The 22,498-nt window shown below is 44.2% G+C and overlaps 1 protein-coding gene, 1 long non-coding RNA gene and 1 pseudogene across 2 annotated transcripts in view; 1 reads left to right on the plus strand and 2 right to left on the minus strand.

Annotated features, from left to right (window-relative positions):
- Positions 1 to 2,887: 2,887 nt before the first annotated feature.
- LOC148379550 (DNA (cytosine-5)-methyltransferase 3A-like) lies at positions 2,888 to 6,756 on the minus strand (annotated as a pseudogene).
- Positions 6,757 to 7,028: 272 nt separating this feature from the next.
- LOC148379551 (uncharacterized) overlaps positions 7,029 to 22,498 on the plus strand; it is a 56,231-nt gene continuing 40,761 nt past the window's right edge. The window contains exon 1 of the long non-coding RNA XR_015855501.1: positions 7,029 to 7,833. This is a non-coding gene — a long non-coding RNA (uncharacterized LOC148379551). The remainder of the gene's footprint in view (positions 7,834 to 22,498) is intronic.
- On the minus strand, positions 15,543 to 20,711 carry LOC148379552 (uncharacterized). The gene is made up of 4 exons (XM_088367635.1): positions 20,606 to 20,711; positions 15,917 to 16,446; positions 15,658 to 15,781; positions 15,543 to 15,592 (listed from the first exon to the last, which is right to left on the minus strand). The coding sequence occupies exons 1-4, from the start codon at positions 20,709 to 20,711 to the stop codon at positions 15,543 to 15,545; spliced, it is 810 nt and encodes a 269-aa protein (XP_088223761.1).

Here is a 22,498-nt window from a genome sequence, read left to right on the forward strand (position 1 = left end):
GCGGAAACCATATTGGTGCTTGTAAAGAATATTATTTGTTTCTAGATGCTTTGCCAATCTTGAATAAACCAATTTTTCTAGAATCTTGGAGAAGCATGGAAGAATGGATATGGGCCGAAAATTACCATATTCATTTGTCTCGCCAGCTTTGAAAATAGGAATGACTTTAGCAATTTTTAGTTCTTGGGGTACAATGCCAAATTTTAAAGATAAGGAGAAAATGTGTGTTATTGGGATTATTATTGAATGGATGATTCTCTTAATGAGTAAGCTTCTGATCTCGTCATGGCCAGGGGCCGAGTTTTTCAAGCTCATGACAATGCTGTAAACTTCCTCAACACTAGGAGGGTCAAGAATGGAGAGTGAAGGAAACTGCCCTTTAATTAGGCAACAGGGGCTTGTATCAGAGGTTGAGAAGCTAGATGCCAAGGTAGCGCCAACATTTACAAAGAAATCATTGAAACCATTAGAAATATCTACTGGGTTTGAATGGGCTCCATTTTTCCCCAGCATCTCATTTGGGGTAGATGTTTTAGATTTTTTGCGATGTAATAAATGGTTGATAAGATTCCATGTTGTTTTGATGTCACCAGAGGCTTGAGTAAATTTATCAGCATAGTAAGTTTGTTTGGTTTTCCTTAGCAATACTGTAAATTTATTTTTATATTTCTTGTATGTTTCTATATTTATAGGAGTGGGATTTGCAATAGATTTTCTATAAAGTTTTTTTTTTTTTATGTGAAGATTTTTTTAGTTCATCCGTTATCCTTTGGAGTTATTTTTACGATTAGAAATTAAAGGAAATGAAGACTCTAATACATATGTGAGTATTGTTAGAAAGGAGTGATAGGCTTTGTTGACATCTTGCAACAGGATAACCTCATCCCATGACACAGAGCTGATGATAGATATAAAATGTTTTATAAATGTTTTTCTCGGTAAATTTGCGGAATTTCATTTGATCACCAGTATAACCTTTGATTTTTGGACCACTATCATTGTGGATGAAATTGAAGACAGGAAGATGATCAGATACATCACAGATCAACAGGCCAGATGTCATTTTGTAGTCTAGAGAATTAAATAAAATGTTGTCAATGAGAGTGGCCGTTGAGCTTGTGATCCTGGAGGGTTTGTTAATAAGAGGGAAGAAGTTACTGGAGTATAATGTATTAAAGAAGTCTGCTGTATGTGACTGCTTAGTTTCAAGTAAATTAATATTATAGTCACACAATTTATTTTCTTTGTTTATGATTTCTAGAGTGGAGTCGAGGGCTTCATTGAAAGTGATTTTATCAGAATCTGGTGGTCTATATATACATCCAATTATCACATTTTTGTTGTTTATAAGTGAGCAAGATGAAAGTTCTATAAACACAGATTCTGCTACAGTCATATCAAAGTTAGCACTTAGATCCTTTCTGGGAGAGAAATTGAAATTATCAATCACATACAGTGAGACACCACCACTTTGCTTGTTTGGTCTACATGAGTGTATAGGAGTGTAGTGAGAGAGAGGGTAGCCAGATGTATTATCAACCATCCAGGTTTCAGTAAGAGCTATTACTGAAAATGAATGTGTTAAGGTTGATAAATAGGTTTGGAGACCATCATGATTTTTAGAGATACTCCGTACATTAAAGTGGACAGTGGAGAATACATTTGTTTGGCAGTGGCCAGGAGGAGTGTTGCACAGTTTGTTAAACATATCTTCAGAAAAATATTCGCATGACAATTCAACAGATTTTAGGGAAGTGTAATTAGTATCTGGGTTCAAGAAGGACTCATAAATACCAGCAGTAACATTCTCTAGGTCAAATGAATTAAATAATAAAGAGTCTAGATTCGGTGGGACAGAAATTCCTGCATTATTGAGAGTGTCACTGGATGCCATGAAGGGCGTCAGGGGACGGTCTACCTGAGTTGGATGTCCTCCCCGCCAGTTTCTGTTTGCCATGTTGTGCTCCGCTGTAATCCACCATTCTCGTCAGGAGAGTCCAATAGGTACCAGTTTATGGTCATCAGTTCAGCCATTGTAGGTGTTAGGTTGCACCAGGCCATTGATCTTCAGTTCTTCCAGTTCACTCACAACGAGGGTTTTGACATCTTCTGGTGTTGCTCCGTTTGTTTTAATCCATACTTTGCAGTTTCTGACCCACGTTGCGAGAATCTTGTTTTCCTTCTTCAGTTTGCGTGCGTTCCAGGCTATCTCAGCATTCTTCGTAGTGAGGTGTTCATTTAGGTAAACATCCGTTCCTTTTAGTTTCCTCCCTTGCTTCAAAAGATCCACCTTATGTTTCCTATTGACGAACCAAATAATAATTATAGGAGTATCTTTTGGTCGTTTTCGGTTTCTTGGGAGTGTGTGACAAGCGGCAATGTTTCCTTTCTGGAGATCCATATGCTTACTCTCGAAAAACTGTACTACCTGATTTTCCAGTGTTGACAGTTCATCCGATGGAGAGTCATCTGTTGAGGGATCCGAAGGACCCGCCGCCCTGGCATAGGAGCGGTGTGTTGTTTTAAGACCAGTGATTATGAGGTCTTCTTGTCGGGAGTACTGCTCTACTGTGCATCTACTCTCGGTACAAGCGACAGGATTTTCTCATTTTTCTCCTTGGATAATTTCTTAAGCTCCGTTAGTTCAGACGTTAGCTGGAGCAGGGTGGCTTGCTGCTCTAGGAGTGTGGTAAGGTCTAGCCGTATCAAGTCAATGGATGATTTGAGTTCGTCGTAGCCCTCATTTTTTTTGGGCGGCATGGCGAAAAGTTTGGAAATGAAAACCTGAAAACATTTGGCTGCCTCCCTCCCTCACAGCAGGATTAGTGTCCAAGGGTCCTGTTTAATTGGGCTTGATTATCAGTCACCAGTGCTGCGGAGAGAAAGGTCACTTGGTCACTGGACTTCCTCCAATCAGCAGGTCAAAAGGGCCCCATTCAGCAAGGTGTTTCCTTGTGATGGTGCGGACGTCGTTGACGTATTCAATCTTGCCAGTGTGCTTGATCATACCCACCGCGATGGAATCCTCACAAATCTCTGATGCAGTGTAGCATTCCACCTTGAAGCCAAGGTCTTTGAGCACCAGGTATCCTGTTGCGATGCCGTCAAAGAGCGACAGAACTTTCAAGGGCTTGCGGCAATGGCCGGGTAAACTCTGTGAGGCTCAAACTCCATGGCATTGTTGTTGGCAAAGAAGTCTTGGACCTTAACACTCCAGTCTGGCCTGAGTTTGAGCTTTCCCTCGCACTGCGTTGGCTGGCAAATGTAGCAGCTCCATGGATCAATATCTTTCAGGTCATGAAAGGTTCCCACCAGGATCTCCACACACTTCTTACAGAAACATTTGCAACAGCTGGCGTTACCACAAAGAATGACTTCTGTTCCGCCACAGCAAACGGTGCAGTACGACTGGTAGCCATCTTTATCATAGCGATACAGTGTTTCTGTAAAGTTTTCTTTGCATTTGAAACAAAGACCGCCTTCAAACAATGGGTGATGCACGACCACGTCAGGCGACCCGCAAGCCAAACAACAATCTTCGATTTTTGTGCCTTTGTCTCGAAGCCTCTCAATTAAAGTGTCTCTTGTGAAGCTGTAGTTGCAGGTGCTTGCCCGACTCTTAAAAGCATGTTTCCTTTTCACAGACGCTTGGTAGTCAGACTCAGTCGAATCCGAATTGGACAATTGGCCAGCCTCGTGAATGGCAGGTGGCAAAAATCCCTGCGGCCCTGATAGTAGAAATCCTTTCACTGCCCAGTCCAGCATCAGATTCATTTCTTTTTCTTCATCTCCTTCTTCAAAGGACTTCTCAGAGCGTTCACTTGCCAGCTCTATCACTTGGAAGATGGTGGCCTTGTAAGTGGGCAGGCTGGCAAATGAATTTTTGCAGAAACATTGAGTGAAATTCCGAAAAGGCATCAAAGCTTCCGTTGGGATCTTTGAGAGGGTTCCATCACCTAATCATTCAACCCTCCGCACACCTGGAGGTGAAATTTTGGTTTTCCAAGGAATCACCAAGCCGGGCCACCAAGGGAAGCCCTCTATCTTCCCCCATATGAGCTCTCCAGTCAAAAACCTATTCCCATCCTGGTAATTGGCTTTCCGTCGTCCTTTGTGTGTTGTATATCTGGGTCGTGCCTTTTCCACCCTTTTGCCAGAGTCGCCATTCTCGACAAGTAGGCTGTCATTTATGGTCAGCTCTTTTAACTTGGTAAGGGCTATGTGACATGGCTTTATATATTTCGTATAGCATTCCTTCAGTTCCATAACTGTGTTAGCTTGCGGTATTGTTTGCCTATTGGGGCTGTCTGAAATGCCCGCCATTGCTCTCCGTTGAGCATTCACTGTCAGAGAGTCATCATCTGCAATTCCCAGGTCCTTGCCGTTGGCTAGCGGCTCAGGTTCACAGTCTTTGGCGGAAGATGACAGTTTCCTTCTGCTTTTTGTAGCGGGTTCAGGTAGCAGATACAGGCTGATATCACAGTTGTTTCTGGCGGTCACGGCATCGTATTCTTCGTCCGTCACATTGGCTGTGTAGAAGGCTTTAAACCAGAGGTGTCAAACTCATTTTCACCGAGGGCCACATCAGCATAATGGCTGTCCTCAAAGGGCCAGATGTAACTTATAAATGTAGCTAAATGTATTCGAATGTAATGAAAAATAAATGTAACTAGTCCTTAATGTTAAATAACTCATTATTTATTATAACTTATTCAAGTGACAATTACAGTTGCATAGAAAACATGTTTGCTTGTTCCTCTTACATAAATCCTTGTGAGCTTATGAAAACCCACATAAATCCATTAATGAAGGATCAAACTGTCCAAGTGAATGAAGAAAAATAACATAAAACTGTATGACATTTTACAAAAAAGGCTGCACACAGCCTTGCATCCAACTGATGGTTTGATGACAACAATTTGTCTGCATACACACATAAGACCTGCTAACATTAAATAATTACAACAGCAGCTACACATAAATATGTAATCAACTAAAAATACCAAAATAAAGGTTGGCTCAGTTATACAACTATATTGGTCAAGTTTTTCGGTTAGTCTTTGATGAGGAGATGCTGCCTGTCCTTGAACACACCAAGTGGATTCTCTCTCTACTATCGATTGATCATGTTCTGAAAATGATAAACACAAAACAAAATGAAAGCACAATCGTTAAATTGCACAATGTTTAACTGTTCTTCCTCTTGGTTGAATTACATTTTATTATATTTTAATTACGTTTTTAAAAAAATGCTTACCTGTGTGTTTTCTGACCAGATGTCTGACACCGTATTCCTGTTGCCAGTGTGTCAATGTCTGGTTTGAGATCCTGTGGTGAGGCAATGCGTAGCACAGCATGGAGGTTGTCATCCGTGAGGCATGATCTGTGCTTGTTTTTGCTCAGATTCATTATGGGAAAAAACTGTTCGCACAGATAGGTGCTCCCAAACATGGACAGAACACGGGCAGCATGAAGTTGAAGCTGTGGCATCAAACCAGGGGGCAGCAGATGGTAAAAGTCCTGGATTGCAGCATCCTGGAATTTTGCTCTCAGGCCACTGTTGCTTTGAAGCTTGTTAGGTTACGGATTTTAGTTATTGATCTGACTCCAAATTGCGATCAACACTGAACACATAAATTGCTATGTCCTAATCCACACACTGGCACACCTAACAATTTTGCGAGTTCGTTCTGTCAAAGAGAAGACCAGTAGATCAATCAGACCAAATTTACCAATTGTTTATTCCTGACAAAGCGCACTAATACAGGCCTGGGTCCCGGGTCCCTCACACTAAAGCTCGTGCGTTTTTGTGACCACCAAAAGACGACACATTCTTCCGGGTTGCCCAGTTTTAAAGAAACACAATATGAATATTAAAGCATGCAAAATATTGTGAGATGATTGGTCGATGGCCATCTCCTCCCCGTGTCGGTGTTATCGCTGAGGTCAGGTGGTTGGATTTCCCCGCGAAGCCGGGCCACATAGACGTGCTGTTCTCGTTCCTCACCGACCTTGAGGTGGTCTCCTCCGGTACTCCCTATCCGGGCCTATTCCACAACACTTCGAAGAAAACAAGTTCATGCAGTTTGCCTGCACATTCTTCGGCCCCCACCAATCCACACGAGCACTCCAATACTAGATATTAATATGATTATAAGTTTAACACAACCTTAAAAAATATGTTTGCAAACTCCCGAAAGCACATTTCCCTTTAAGCTCAATTAGCACCATCTGAAGGTGTCGGGGTGCAGTGCAGACATCGGTGGTGAACGGATTGGCAAAGATGTCAAAGCCAGACTGTTGTGCTCTGAAGTCAGAGAAGCGCCGATCAAACTCAGTCTTTAACCAGCTCAGTTTGGTAGCCAACTGGGCACATGAAAAAGTCTTGGGAAATGAGGCTGACATACTCAGAAAAACAGGAAAGTGGAAAAGATTGTCCTGTTTCACTTGTCACATCCATAAGTCCAATTTACGCTGGAAAGCCGTGACCTTGTCGGACATCTGCGTAATGACTTGTTTGTGTCCCTGCAGCTTCTGATTCAGCTGGGCGAGATGGTCGGTTATGTCACACAACACAGCAAAGTCACACATCCACTTTGGATCTGATAGTTCAGACATGAGTTTTCCTTTACTCTGCATAAAAAGAGCAATGTCTTCCCTAAGCTCAAAAAATCGCTTGATGACTTTGCTCCTGCTCAGCCACCGCACTTCTGTATGGTACAGCACATCCCCGTGTTCTGAGCTGTCATGTAACATGGGGGAGAAGAGATGGTGCAAATGGTGAATATGGATTGTTCACAGGAATAAATTGGTAGAGCTGAAATTCCAAATTTGTCCAAGAGATGGCGCCAGACCGAAACATGAGACCAAAAAGGGCCAAAATAAACTAAACTAGTAAAAATAGAAATAAAACAGGAATACGGGGTCGGATTGTGAGTCACGCATGGAAGCACAAATGTGATTTTTACTTTTTGATTTCTTTGCTTGGCTAAAAATGAATTCTGTAACAGCTTAAGCAATAGTATTAGTCAATTCGATCAAGGGGCCCGCCACTGTGAGAATAGTGGCGTGATAAAAATTGTTTGGAGAAGCACAAATGTGATTTTTACTTTTTGATTTCTTTGCTTGGCTAAAAATGTATTCTGTAACAGCTTAAGCAATAGTATTAGTCAATTCGATCAAGGGGCCCGCCACTGTGAGAATAGTGGCGTGCTATAAATTGTTTGGAGAAGCACAAATGTGATTTTTACTTTTTGATTTCTTTGCTTGGCTAAAATGTATTCTGTAACAGCTCAAGCAACATTATTAGTCAATTCGATCAAGGGACCGCCACTGTGAGAATAGTGGCGTGACATAAATTGTTTAAAGAAATAGATCAAAGGTTTGGACTTTTATTTCAGAGTTGATTGAAGTGTAACTTTAAAGAGTTATCCTCATGAAACAGGAAGTGAAGAAAAGAGGAAGTGGAAGGTTTTACCAGGGGCTAGCTGTATATTTGGTGGAAAGTAATGCGTGGTCGTAATAAGGGCGGAAGCAGCTGCTGAAGGGCAACAGGTGTACGAGGGTGGGAAACTGGGCAATCTTACCCTATAGGGAGGGTATAGTTACCAGAAGAAAGAAAGGAGGGGGGACAGAGAAGTCTATAAAAAGACCTGCAGGGGCAGCTACGGGGCTTTTTCCCCCAAAGAGCGCTCATACGTGAAGAAGCCCGAAGGAGTTTCAAGATTTTTTCCAAAGTCCCGGGATCTTTGTGTGAGACGCAGGATCGTTTGCTTGGATTAACCTGGATTTACTCAAAAGAATTGGACTGGACAACTTTGCATGAGGAACTAGGTGAGGGGAACGACTTTTCTGTATTTACGCGAGGGTCGTCGGTCCCCTTGAGGCCAACCTGTTTCTCGAATTTGGATTTTAGAAGTAAGATCGAACTGATCACTCGACTTTGCTTCCACCAAAAATAGCACCCAACTGGTATCTACCTTTTCCCTCTTTCATGAACTGTGTTTTGCAATCGAATTGTTCTGGGATTGAATGATTTTATTAGCACGGGTATCAGTGAGTGAAATTGTTCGGTTTCTGGAGTAATTGAGATTTGTAATTCTATTTCATGTTTCTTCAATAAATGTGTTTTGTATATTCATCTACTTAGTTGTGCGCTAATCTGTACGGAATGTGCAATAGATTGTTTGGGGTTGATTTGACAATTTGATTAAGGTGCGGGTGGTTATTATGGTATAACATAGGACCGTAATAAAAGTAACACCGAACATTTTAGAGAATTAAATAACCTTCGTAGTTATTTGAGATACGATTGAATTTCAATCCGTTTGAAAGTTTGCTTCGTCTGAATAAATTAACGGAAGTGTTTAAACCGGATTATTGTATTGGTGTAGAATTTAAAGTAATTTAATTCTTTGAAGGGCGCAGGCCCGTTTCCCTTTCTGACGGGCCGCGTAAAAAGTAACTCCGAACATGTTAGAGAATTAAATAGCCTTCGTAATTATTTAAGCGAAGAGTGAATTTCGTTAAATGTTAATCTGTTTGAAAATTTACTTCCTCTAAATAAAATAACGACGGTGGTTAAATCTGATTATTTGAGTTTGGGAAGGATAAAAGTACTTTGATTGTCCGTCGGGCGCAGGCCCGTTCCTAATTTTGTCGGGCCGCGTCAAAAGTTAAATAGGACACGATCGAAAAATAGAGTTGCCTTTCAAATTAATTACAGGGCAAATCTAATTAGAGTAGGACATTTTGATTTGTTTTAAGAGAGTTATTATTCTTTTTAAAGCAATCGAGTGGGTTGAAGCACTCCGACAGTTAAGTGCTGGATCTACGTATAAGAAGTTAGAATTAATAATGTAAAGTGCATTCACTTTTTTCTCAAATGGTATTATTGTCACACTTTTATTAATTCGATTCTCTTTCGAATTAACAAGTTAGTCGGCTCGCTACTTGAGCGACCAAGTAGAACGGACCCATATCAACACTTACTTTGGCAAAACTAGTGCTAGGGTGCGCTATACAAACGAATCCCTGAGGTCTTAACAAAGACATCTAAAAATATCCGTAACATAATAAAAACTTCAAACAGCAAGCGGGGAGCCATCAATACGATGTGGTCACTTCGAAGTCTTGCCTCGAATCGAGTTACTCGGCTCGAGCTTCGGGTGACTTGAGAGGGATTGGCGTCGTAAAGAAATTAGATTGATTCCGGTGGAGTTAATTTAACTCGGGTGGTTAGATTACGGACGAATCTCCGAATCCCGGCTAAGTCAAACCCGTTACCGGGAAGCCGGGGGCACCTTATTAAAAAAGGTGCGTTTGACAGAGCCCATCTCCAGCAAAAACTGCTGGAACTGACGGTGATTCAGGCCACGCGCCCGAATGAAGTTCACTGTTTTCATGACTGTGGTCACAATGTCCTCCATCCCCAGCACCTTTCCACACAAAGCTTCTTGATGGATAATGCAATGATACGTTATCAGAGGCGTGTGACAGTTCATTTTTTTTGCATTTTCCACTTCATTAGTCCAACCAAGCCTACTTTTCCTCCACACATTACCGGTGCACCGTCTGTAGTTAATCCCACCAAGTTTTCCCACTGCAATGCATTTTTACTTACGGACTTCTCCACCGCATCAAAAATGTCCTGTCCCGTCGTGGTCCCATGCATTGCAGCCATATCCAACAGCTCCTCAGTGATAGAGAGGTCTGACTTTACGCCTCTAATAAAAATTGATAACTGCGCTGTGTCCGTGTTATCTGAACTTTCATCAACAGCTAATGAAAAAGCTGTGTAGCTGCGTGTCTCTTTGGCCAGCTGTGTTGTAAGATTTTCTGCTCGTTCCTTCACTCAGTCGGCGATGGTGTTTCTTGATGAACTGACATTTTTAATAGTCTGTAACTGGTCGGGACACACCTGCTCACAGACCTTCAGCATGCACTGCTTCAAAAACGCTCCCTCTGAAAAAGACTTGGAAGCGTGGGCGATTTCCTCGGCCACAATGAAGCTAGCTTTCACCATGGCCTCGTTTTTGGCTGTGTTATTTCATGAACAAACTCTGCTGCGACCGCAGTTTGCCTTTTAATTCTTGGGCAATTTGTTGCTTTTCTTGAAGGCTAGCTTCAGCGTACTTAGCTCCGTGTTTGGTGTCAAAATGTCAACGCAGATTGTACTGAAGAAATGGGGTCGAAATACAAAAAGTCCTACCTAGCTACAAAAACAGATATGCTCAAACCTCATTGAATAAAGTACATAAGCAGAAAAGTATATTCACATATTAAATCAATATAAGAAACACTTTAAGCTTATAATTATACCTACACACCAAATCAATAAAGAAGACATAACTAGACATTTTTGATAAATGGTAATGAGAAAGGTTTTTATAACTTTATGATCTGATGTATATTTCTGAGCACTTTGAAATAACAAATGACTTTTGATATATTGCCAAAATAGCTTAATGACCCTTAAGGAACTGTGTAATGTATGCCTGATGTTTTTTCTCTAAATCATGGCCCCGGCCAGAGTCGTCTTGACCGTTTAGTACTTGATTGTATCTTATGTTTTAACTAATGCTAGACGCCAGTTTTTGATTACTACTGGACGCTCTGCACATAGGGAAACATTTTGCCTGCCAAAGAAAAGATACGGTTGGAAGCATGGTTAAACTAAGAATAAGCAAAGACATGAAGTATCAAAAGAACAGCAATAGATTAATGATGTCACAGCCAAAAGCTAACATAATTTTGTACAAAATGACAAAATTGAAAGAATGAGGTACGACAGTGTATGTCCAAGATTGGAGAAGAATGTTCAGAGGAAGGTCACGTGGAGATAAAACCAGCAGGTGCCAGAGGGAGCCAGCCAAGGACTCGGCCAAAGATGATCGCCAAGGCCGAAAGACAGGATGGAAGACAACAGCCCCCACACACACCGAATCGCCCATAACCAGCACCCACTCCCATGGCGAACTTGCCCTACCCCAAAGACTCATCACCCATCAAACTCGGCCCACACTGGCATGTGCAACTGATATAAGCTAACCAAAGAACCTTGAACGTTGCCTTTTCTGAATGGAGACTTTCCGCTCTTGAAGGGCCCAGCGCTGTATTGTACTTTCCTGAAAACAGAGCTGTCTGAACAAGAATTGTGATTGAACTCAACCAACCTGTGTAAGTCTAATTTGTGCTTCAGTGTCTTGGCATTTTCCTAAATCTGAAAAAATCAAACGAGCACGCAGTGAGTAAATGGGATAACAGGTGATTGGCAATGGCTTTTGCCGTGAGGCGCAGATAACGCTCTCCCTAAATTGTGGACAAAATCCAACAGTCCTCTTTGACAACTGACACCGCCTCGTAACACAAAAGTTATACCGGTATTTCTCCTTGAAGCACAAACAAGTGTTCACCTTCCCATCTTTCTTGAAACAGTCTTCTGTCTGCATCAGGTTTTCTCTTTCTGGACATTTTGGGATCATTATTTATATCTAAATTCCACTCGTTGGCATGGACACTGCCGCAGCTATCGTAGTTGAAAGGCATTGTGGGAAATGTAGTTTTTGGTCAAAGCAAGCTCTTAATTTATTTTTTGGTATTTATTTTTAGACACTCAAAACTTTTAAGCTCTCGTGGGCCACATAAAATGACATTGTTCAACAATTTGATGGTCTAAACCAGAAATGGGCAAACTACGGCCCGCCAGCCCACAGGGCCGTTTAATCCGGCCCGCCAGACCTGAATAAATTGAATTATTAAACATTTTTTGGGTAATTTTCCCTGCAATGACTACGTTTTCCCAGTCGATGGGGAAACGCCCGCCCGCGCATTTGCTCCCGGAAGACGTGTCTGCACACTCGCAAGTGCTTGTACGTACTCAGTAGTACGGACCCGGCGCACTCCGTGCTCTATTTCTATCAGTGCCCAATTTCGAGTGTGGGCTGTGACGTTTGCATTCTTCTCTCATACGCTAAATCTACCCATAAACCTTCCCCTGGAATCCTTTCATTAAAATGAGTGGGCCAAGGAAAAGAAAGGTGGACACTGACTGCCGAGTGTTTAAAAAAGATTGGAGAGCAAAATATTTTTTCGCTGAAGTCCGATCAATGCCGGTTTGTCTGATATGCCAAGAAACGGTTGCAGTATTCAAGGAGTACAATATTCGCCGTTACTTTGGTACGAAGCATGCTAACTACTCTAGCAGTCAACACATGAACAGGCGGTTACATCGGAGAGGTTGACAGCTAATTTGAAGACTTAGGAAAATCTTACTCACCGACAAACTGAGGATCAAAAGTCAAATACAGAGTTTTTAAGGCCGATTTTAAGGTTTCCTTACCTCTGTCAGCAGGTGTTTGTGAGTTGAACCTGTCCTCTGATTTTCAGATATCCGTCACCGTGTTGCCGTTTTGATTTCTTTATTACTTTATTTAGATGTATTCTTTCACAGATTCTTCAAGATGATATATATGGTCAGAATGTTTGCCGTTTGGTGTGATTTCGCCTCATAAGATAAATATCTTTCTTAAATCTGACCTGCAGGCACTGAAGTGATGGAAACTGTTATTCATAATAATAGTGTCGTATTTAATGAGAATCAGTGATAGTATTTTTTGGGTGAAATATTTTTTTAATGCTGTTAATAAATGCATTTGTTCTCAAAAAAACTTTTTTGAAGATCTATGCTTTACTACCTACAAAAGGCCAAAACCTTTTATGCAATGACCCTTACATGTCATTTAAATTACTTCACACAAACACTACATAACATCTGCTCCTGGTTCGGCCCCCGGTCAAAAGTTAGAACCCAATTCGGCCCGCGAGTCAAAAGGTTTGCCCACCCCTACTCTAAACCTTTTCCAAATTAAGTCAAATCCATGGAAAATAAATTGACAGCTCCCCTTTTCCCCAGTGCTATGACTTTTGGAGACACTGTTGTTCCCGATAAGTCTTTTTTGGCCTCTCTTTTAAATCAATATTTTGTTAATTCAGCTAGTAATCTCCCAGTCATACCCCCACTGCTGCCCTTTTACATTCTTCTATGTTTTCCAGCCCTGTGACTTTCTCCTTTAGATCCATCCTGACCTCAGAGGTTTTAGAGGAACACTCCAAGCTGGACATGAAGGTTACGACGGGCTGGATTCAACATTTTTAAAAATTGCTGCTCCCATTGTTGCTGCCCCCATCCCATGGCTCTTTAACATGTACCTGGAGTTGTCTGTACTCCCTGCAGACTGGAAATCTGCATTGATTTTTCCACTCTTTAAAGGTGGTTCTGGCTCTGACCCCAACTGTTATAGACCTATTTCTATCCTGTCTTGCTTGACTAAGGTCTTAGAAAAAGTGGTTCACAAACTTAGTCTTTATTTGGCCTCAAACAACATCCTGTCCGAACTGCAGTCTGGGTTCCGGCCTGGCTATGGATGCGCCATCAGCTACTCCGAAGGTCCTAGATGATACCATCACTTCCATGGATTCCAAGCAGATTTGTGTTAATACCTTCATCGACGTGACCAAAGCCTTCGATTCCGTCATCCATTCCATCCTACTGCAGAGGCTCTCTAGTATTGGCCTGTCATAACACACTTGTAATTGGTTTGCCAGCTACCTAAACAATCGAGTCCAGCAAGTTAAATAGGAAAACATTCTTTCTGACCCTCTCACCATCTCCAAAGGGGTGCTCAAGGCTCGATCTTAGGCCTGACGCTATATCTATTTGTTAGAGTGGTGCTCACTCTAATTTATTTGCAAGAACTACACTAGAGACAGTATGCCCTTTTAGCACTTGCAAGTGGAGAAAATGACCGTCACTGTGCATACAGCGATGTTCGAACGAAGTCTGATTTAGGCCTCCTCCAAGAGCATATTTATTGAGAGAAGCAGGGTGGGGGTGAGAATGGACAGGTTTGGTGAACCCTCGGCCTCTGGTCAAATCAGAGCAGGAGGTATTTTCCGACGTTGGGGGAAACAGAACAATTTTGATTGCTTTCTCTGCAGCTGGTCAATCAAGCAGAGGATGCAACCACTTTATTTTACTGCGTTGTGAGAACAGGACAAATTTGGTTAATCATTATAGTCTACATTCCAACATAATCATACGATCAAAATAATCTATCAACCCTAACATTCCCCTCCTGTTTATCATATGATTATGTCACCCCGATCAACAAACATAAGCAAGAAAATATAATTAAGATAGAAAAAATAAAAATAAAAAACACAGAAACAGTACATCATTGTATCCATCACTTGCGAGGCATTTTCGATGGTCAAATCATCAAGTTTCTGTAAAACATATTCAGCTAAACAGCATTATTGCAGTCGTCCTTCCGCAGCGCACTAAGGTTATCACCTTCGACATGTCTTAGATGTTGTATTTGCACCTGAGCTACGGTAGAAGACACAAACCTTAACACAGCAGACTTCAAACATGGGATAACACAGGTTGTAAATGAGCAAAATAATACCACCACAACAAGCACAGGAGTGACAAGTTTCAACAGCAGTTGCCACCAGGCGCCAGAGAATAGCCATGCAAAGGAATCCCATTGATGTAGGAACTTGTCCTCCGACATGGCCTGCTGTAAATTCTTCAGTGAGTTCATGCCGTCGTCGATGTAAATGTCATTATCTCTTGGAATGTAAGTTCAACAGGAAGTCCCAATAATTTGGCACACGCCACCTTGCGCTGCAGTCATCAAGTCCAGAACCATCCTGTTTAGCAAGACCATTAGTCTAATAGCCTGAATCTCTCTGTTTTGTTCATCAGTGAGATTGACAAAAGATTGAAAAGAATAGTTCAGTGTCTCTACGATGAGTGATTGTTTTCCAACTCCAAGAAAACAGTGCATGAACGACTTTGTCAATGCATTTGTGGGTTTCATTTCCTTAGATGTAACGTGTAGTTCATTCGAGGTGGCCTTTTTGTATAGGCGGCTCGTGGCATCTTTCGTCCTTCAACAGTCACATTGAGATTAATCCAAAAGAGTTCGATCATAGGTTTCTTTCTGTGAGTCCAGGGCGGTAGGGGTAGCATCAATGACTGTGACAGCACGGTGTTGGCATCCAACTCCTCCCATAGAGGCCATACATTTCGCTTCACTAATGTCCATTACTTGGCCTCCAGGTGAACTTGCGTGGAGGAAGGCGGGAGGTTGGAACACGCATAAGTCAAAGTCAAAGTCAGCTTTATTGTCAATTTCTCCACATGCCAAAGACACACAAAGAAACTGAAATTTCGTTCCCTGCTATCCCACAGTGACAAGACATGGCCCACAATAGACAATCAAGTAAACACGTAAACAACAGCGTGCTGAATGAATAATGAATAAATAACACAACAAATAAATAAATAAATAAGAGGAGCAAAAAGGAGCAAGTGAGCGTACAGCAGACATTCCAGAAAATAGCGCAACAGTGCCGCACGCTACGCAGAAGGGGGTAGCGAGTTGAGGGTCCTAACAGCCTGGAGAAAGAAGCTGTTGGCGAGTCTGGTGGTGCGGGAGCGCAGGCTCCTGTACCTCTTCCCAGAGGGCAGAAGGTCAAACAAAGAGTGAGCTGGGTGACTCACACCACTCGCAATCGTGGTTGCCTTGCGGGCGAGATGGGAGGTGTAAATGTCCTCTAGGGAGGGGAGCGAAGCACCAATAATCTTACCAGCCGTATTCACTATGCGCTGCAGGGCCTTCAAGTTCTGTTCAGTGCAGCTACCACCCCAGACAGCGATGCAACTGGTGAGGACGCTCTCAATGGTGCCACGGTAGAATGTAGACAGGACTGCCTGAGGAGCACACGTACGCCTGAGCTTCCGCGGGAAGTACAGGCGGCGCTGAGCTTTCTTTGCCAGTGACGCGGTGTTTGCGGACCAGGAGAGGTCCTCACTGATGTGCACCCCCAGGAACTTGGTGCAGCTCACCCTCTCCACCACAGCACCGTCGATGATCAGCGGCAGGTGTTTTGTGTGACCCTTCCGGAAGTCAACAATGATTTCCTTGGTCTTGTTTACGTTCAGCAGGAGGTTGTTGTCCCCGCACCACGTGGTCAGAAGGTCAACTTCCGACCTGTACCGAGTCTCGTCGCCCTTCGTGATGAGACCCACCAGAGTCGTGTCGTCAGCAAACTTCACTATGCGGTTGTCGCTGTAGGTCGCAGTGCAGTCATGCGTCAGCAGGGTGAAGAGCAATGGACTGAGCACGCAGCCCTGGGGGGCCCCCGTGCTTAGCGTGATGCTGGCGGAGATTTTGTCGCCAACACGCACCACCTGAGGCCTCTGACAGAGGAAGTCCAGTAGCCGGTTGCAGAGGGAGGTACTGAGGCCCAGCTCGTCGAGTTTGCAGATGAGTCGCTTCAGCACAATGGTGTTGAAGGCAGAGCTTAAGTCCACAAACAGCAATCCTTTCTCTCCAGGTGGGTGAGGGCCGAGTGGAGGGCAGAGCAGATGGCATCCTCAGAGGACTGTTTGGCACGGTACGCAAACAGGAAAGGGTCAATGGTGGGGGGGGAGAATGGATTTGATGTGCTCCATGACAAGCCGCTCAAAGCACTTCATGATGATGGGTGTCAGTGCCACGGGGCGGTAGTCATTGAAGCAGGACGGTGCAGGTTTCTTCGGCACAGGAACGATGGTGGCAGCCTTGAAACACGAGGGGGACGATGGCCTGCCGCAGGGTAAAGTTAAAGATGTCCGTGAAGACACCCGACAGCTCCCCAACGCAGTCCTTCAGCACTCGACCCGGGATGTTGTCAGGGCCCGCCGCCTTATGGGTGTCAATAGCGGCAAGCGGTCTCCTCACTCCGTCGGCAGAGAGGCGCAGGGGCTGCTCGTGTGGGGGGGGAGTGGTCTTCAGCGGGCAAGTGCTGTTCTGGGCGTCGAAGCGAGCAAAGAAGCGGTTAAGATCGTTCAGCAGACGGATGTCGCCCTCACAGCTCCTCGGCGCGGGCTTGTAGTCCGTGATGGTCTGAATGCCCTGCCAAAGGCTCCGTGCGTCCTTGCTGTCCTTGAAGTGGGTAGAGACCTTGCACGAGAACGGCTTTTTCGCTTCTTTGACGCCCCGGGACAGGTCGGCCCTCGCTGTTCTCAAGCCAGCCTCATCCCCCGCTCTGAAAGCCTTGTCCATGGCCCTCAGCAGTCTGAGGACAGCCCCTGTCAGCCACGGCTTCCAGTTCGCGCGAGTGACGACGGATTTTGAGCGAGTCACATCATCTATGCACTTCGCGATGTAAGAGGAAACAGAGTCAGTATACTCCTCTATGTCCGTCCGATCGTTGTAGGTGGCCGCCTGCTTAAACAAATCCCAGTCAGTGGTGTCGAAGCAGTCACGAAGTGCATCGGAGGCACCCTCAGGCCACACCCGAACCCGCCTCCGAACCGGCCTGGATGCCGGCAAAAGCAAAACGGTGAGATGGTCAGAAAGCCCAAGATGGGGGAGGGGGGTGGCTTTGAAAGCTCCCTTATGCGCAGAGTAGACTAGGTCCAGGAAGCTGTCTCCATGTGTCGGAAAAGTAAAATGCTGGTGAAGCCTCGGGAAAACAGACTTCAGGTTGGCATGATTAAAGTCTCCAGCGAAGATGGTGAAACCGTCAGGGTGCGCTGTCTGTTGTTCACTGACAGCCTGGTACAGTTCACCAAGCGCCGCAATTCTGTCGCCTTCGATGTTGGAAGGCGGGATGTACACCGCGACTAGCAGAATCGCAGTAAATTCCCTCGGCAGGTAAAAAGGACGGCACTTGATGATCACAAACTCCGCAAGTGGCGAGCAGTGCTTACACCACAGAGTCCCGGCACCATTCTTCTTGGATGTAGACGCATATTCCACCTCCTCGCGACTTTCCCCCTCGTACAATGGCACGGTCCGCCCGATAGCCCGCTAGCCGCTCCAGATGCACGGCAGAGTCCGGAATGTTGTCAGTCAACTAGGTCTCGGTGATTTTGTTGTCCAGTGATCGAACATTCGCCAGAAGAATGGAAGGCACCGCCGGGCGAGCTGGGTTGGCCGCCAGCCTGGCCCGGACGCCTCCGTGCTTGCCCCTCTTTTGCCTCCTCGCACACCGTTTCCGACGGTTCCCAACCGGTGGAGGAATAGCGGGCGAGGTCGGCGACGTTTCAGGACGTAGCAGTCCGAGCGCCTTTAATGTCACCGCTTCAAAGTCCAGAACGCCACAAAACCCACTTCTGCCGATGTCGAGCAGAACCTGCCTGCTGTACTTGTAGCACAATATAGCACGACGAGACGAACACATAAGACTGTCGGACGAACACTCATTAAACGAACAAATCACCGTACAGACGGGACAGGGAGTGGCCGCTGCGTGTGCACGCGCCTCCATCTTGAAAAGATGTGTTTTCTGGGGTCCCATGACCAGTCCTCATGGTTTTCCTCATGTGACCATCTTCTCCTTTGGTTGACTTTGACAATGGGTCTATTCAGATGAGTCAATAGACCATAGCACGCTACAACCACAACGCAGCAGAGGATCCACCTGGCATGTTTAGATTAGATTAGATTCAAATTTATTGTCAGTGTACAGCACAAGTACAGTACAGCAAAAAGAACTTTGTCATCCAACCAGAAGTGCAAAAAGCAGTAAAGTGCAGAGTAAAAAGAATACTGAGCAGTGGATATCGTGCAATCAGGTAAATATGAGGTGAGTTATACTATGCGGGGTAATATACAAGAGGGATGAGTGCGTATGTGACTGGCTAAGTATTTACAATAAGGTGCAGTAGAACAAATATTTGCAGGCGGTACTAGAATGCTAATTATAAATAGGGTTATAAAATATATAATATAGTCACAGTATAACCAGATATGAACAGATATGTACAAGCAGAGTAAGAGTGATGAATAAATATATAGATTACCGTAATTTTGGGACTATAAATCGCGTTTTTTTTTCATAGTTTGGGTGGGGGGCGACTTATAATAAGGAGCTTATGTGTTTTATTTCAAAAACTTTAAAAAAAAAAAAAAAAAGTGAAACCGCGATAAACGAACCGCAATGTAGCAAGGGATTACTGTAATTTGAATTTCAAGTAACGTCAGCAGCGCGACGCGGCATGGCGGTTGTTTACAAAAAGGACAAAGATTGATCACGGGATGACGAAGATGACGAAGGGCCCCACGTACTACCGGCATCATTAGCGGCTTTGTTTCTAAGTGACACGGAGGACGAAGAGTTTGAAGGATTTAAGGATTTGGAGTGACACAGAAGGTTTGAAAAACTATTATGGTTTTTACGCACGCCCACACCTACTGGCCGAACCAGGAGCAGATGGATGTAGTGTTTGTGTGAAGTAATAGAAATGACATGTAAAGGTCATTGCATAAAAGGTTTGTACTTTTAGTAGGTAGTAAAGCATGCATATTCAAAAAAACTTTTTGAAAACAAATGCATTTATTAACAGCATTAAAAAAATATTTCACCAAAAAACTACTATCAGTGATTCTCATTAAATACGAGACTGTTATTATGAATAATAGTTTCCATCACTTCAGCGCCTGCAGGTCAGATTTATGAAATATGTTTATCTAATGAGGCGAAATCACATCAAACGGCAAACATTCTGACCAAATACATCATCTTGAAGAATCAGTGAAAGCATACTTCTAAATAAAGTAATAAAGAAATCAATAGTATTGTTGGTCTCCCTTTTTTGCGAGTGCATCATGGTCTGGAGTAAAATTTGTTGTGGTAATTCTTAGGATAGAGCCGAGGTGTCGGTCCGTTAACCTAGAGCTGTGACGGGCGTTGTTGACGTTCATGTGGTGGAACGTCTGCTCACACACGTAGGTCGAGCCAAATTGTCCTCTTTTTTTTTTTAAACACTCGGCACTCAGTGTCCACCTTTCTTTTCCTTGGGCCACTCATTTTAGTGGAAGGATTCCAGGGGAAGGTTAGTGGGTGGCATTAACGTAAAACTGTATCTGAAAGCTCAGCGCGCAAATTACGAGAATGCTGACGTCACAGCCCACACTCGAAATTCGGCACTGATGGAAATAGAGCGCGGAGTGCGCCGGGTCCGTACTACTTAGTACGTACAAACACTTATGAGTGTGCACCGAGCTTTCTGACACGGCTTCCGGGAGTTAATGCGCGGGCGGGCGCTTCCCCATCTATTGGGGAAACATACTAATTGCAGGGAAAATGCCCCCAAAAAAGTTCAATAATAAAATTTATTAAGGTTTGGCGGGCCGGATTAAACGGCCCCGTGGGCCGGATGTGGCCCGCGGGCCGTAGTTTGCCCAGGTCTGGTTTAGCCTGTTGTTGCTCGTTCATGTCTGTTCTTGGTGTTGGATGTTATCGAATAAATTTCCCCCCAAAATGCGACTTATACTCCGGAGCTACTTATATGTTTTTTTTCACGTTATTGTGCATTTTATGGCTAATGCGACCTATATTCCGGAGCGACTTTTAGTCCGAAAATTACGGTATATAGAATTATGTGCAGGTATGGACAGTATATGCAGGTAACACAGGTGTTGTTGTGGTGGGGTTATTGTGCTACAGGGTTCAGAATGATAAGAGTTCAGGGGGATGACAGGGGAGTTGTGCTCGAAGTTCAGGGTGATGATGGCAGAGGGAAAAAAGCTTTTCCTCAGTTTACTCGTCTTGACCCTAAGAGTCCGGTATCGCTTCCTGGAGGGAAGAAGAGTAAACTGTGGTTGGGATGACTGGAGGCTTTGATGATGCTGCGAGCCTTCTTTGGGCATCGTTTTTTGTAGTAGACTCGATGTGGAGTCCCCCTTGCTACTCGGTTGGCAGAGACACCGGGACATCCCATCGCTTGTCAGAGTGAGCTGAATTCTTCACTGACATTGAGACGCACCACCCTAAACGATGGAGCCCCTTTGTAGTCAGAACTTCCCTACCACTCCGAATACAGGGGTCCAGCACTCTCTCTAACTTGCAGTGGCTGAGGTGAATCCAACTGGGGCTTCCAGCAACGTTCAGTGGAGTCAAAAAGACTTGGAATGGTCCCTCGCACCCTGGCTTTCCCAGTTTTTCCTTTTCACGACCTTTATGTCAACTCAGTCTCCTGGCTTGAAGGTGTAATGTCTACGGGTCCCGTCAAAGAATAAGAGAAGGATGCCTCGCTTGGATGTGTTGATCGTCTTATACTTTATTGCCACCCGCGCATTACCAACACCGTTCCTCGTTGTATACCAACCCTCTTTCCGGATCCCCTACACTTCGCCACCAGGGGCGCTACACATACATGGCACAGTATATTCAGATCTGCTGAGAACATTATATCACTCTTCCTTTTTTTTTGAAACAAGAAACAACTAGAATGCAGTTTTCCTCATAGATTCTTTACCGCTAATTTGTTCGTAGCGATACCTGAAACCAAACCTCTATATTGGGACAAAACAGCTTAATATTTTGTGCATAAACCCTGCTCCAATAAAACAGTTTACATGGCATCACACTTCACTTCCAAACTGAGTTTAAACGTTTTCAGTGTATGCAGAAATTCAAGATTCCTCGTAATCACGAAGATACGAAGGAGGACGTCTATTGTGTCGCGATGGATATCGTGGAGGTGGTGTATCCTCAGCAGGTACGTCGCGGCTATGGACAAAGTCTGGGGGAGCGTTCTGCAACGCGGCATGGAGTTTTTTGAAGAAGGATGAGTGTCCATCTTTTGATGCTGTAATCATTGAGCCTTTGATCCTTCATATTTTGTATGGTTCAGTATTGTAGGGTGTGGGGAGCTTGTTGTGCTTGGGCTGATGGTAAAGCAATGTGTCTCCTGGGGTGAATGTGCTTAGCGCTGCATGACGACGTGTGTCAGCGTAGGTTTTCATCTTGCTTTTAGCAGCGTGATCCTTTGCTCTGATGGCGCGATCTGAGCTGATGACTGTGGCTGTAGGAATTTTCGTGTAGATCTTTCATTGGAGTTCTTCCGGTGAAGCACCTGTAGTGCTGTGTGGTGTGGAACGATACTGCCTGAGGAAGGTGTTGAGGTGTTGTTCCCAAGGAATGTTCAGTGTTCCTGAGACACAGATGCTCTTGCCTAGTGTGCGCATAAAACGCTCGGCAGTGGCGTTAGCTTGAGGCCACAGTGGTGTGATCTTGTGATGGTGGAAGCCTAAATAAGTTGCAAACTTCGCTAACTGGTCACCATTAAAAGGGGGGCCATTGTCCGTCTTAAGGACCCTTGGAATGCCAAATGTGGAAAACACTTTGTCCATGACTGGTATGACTGTGTTAGCAGAAGTTAACAACTTCAACCACTGGGTACCGGGTGTAGTCATCTATACAATGACCAACAGATATTCGCCAGTGGGAAGAGGTCCATAAAAGTCTGCACTCGCGCTGTGCCAGGGAGCTTAGGGCAGCTCTGACATCTGTAATGGCTCCATGTGAGTGACTGGTGTGTTTGCCTGGCATGCTATACAGTTGTTGACTATGGCCTCTGCTTGCTGGTATGTGTTTGGGAACCACACTTTTGTTCTGAGAAGTTTTTTTTGTTTTTACTATTCCCTGATGTCCC

This window comes from Syngnathus floridae, chromosome 22 (assembly GCF_059516105.1).
Source record: "Syngnathus floridae isolate MCC-2025c chromosome 22, RoL_Sflo_1.0, whole genome shotgun sequence".
Taxonomy (NCBI): domain Eukaryota; kingdom Metazoa; phylum Chordata; class Actinopteri; order Syngnathiformes; family Syngnathidae; genus Syngnathus; species Syngnathus floridae.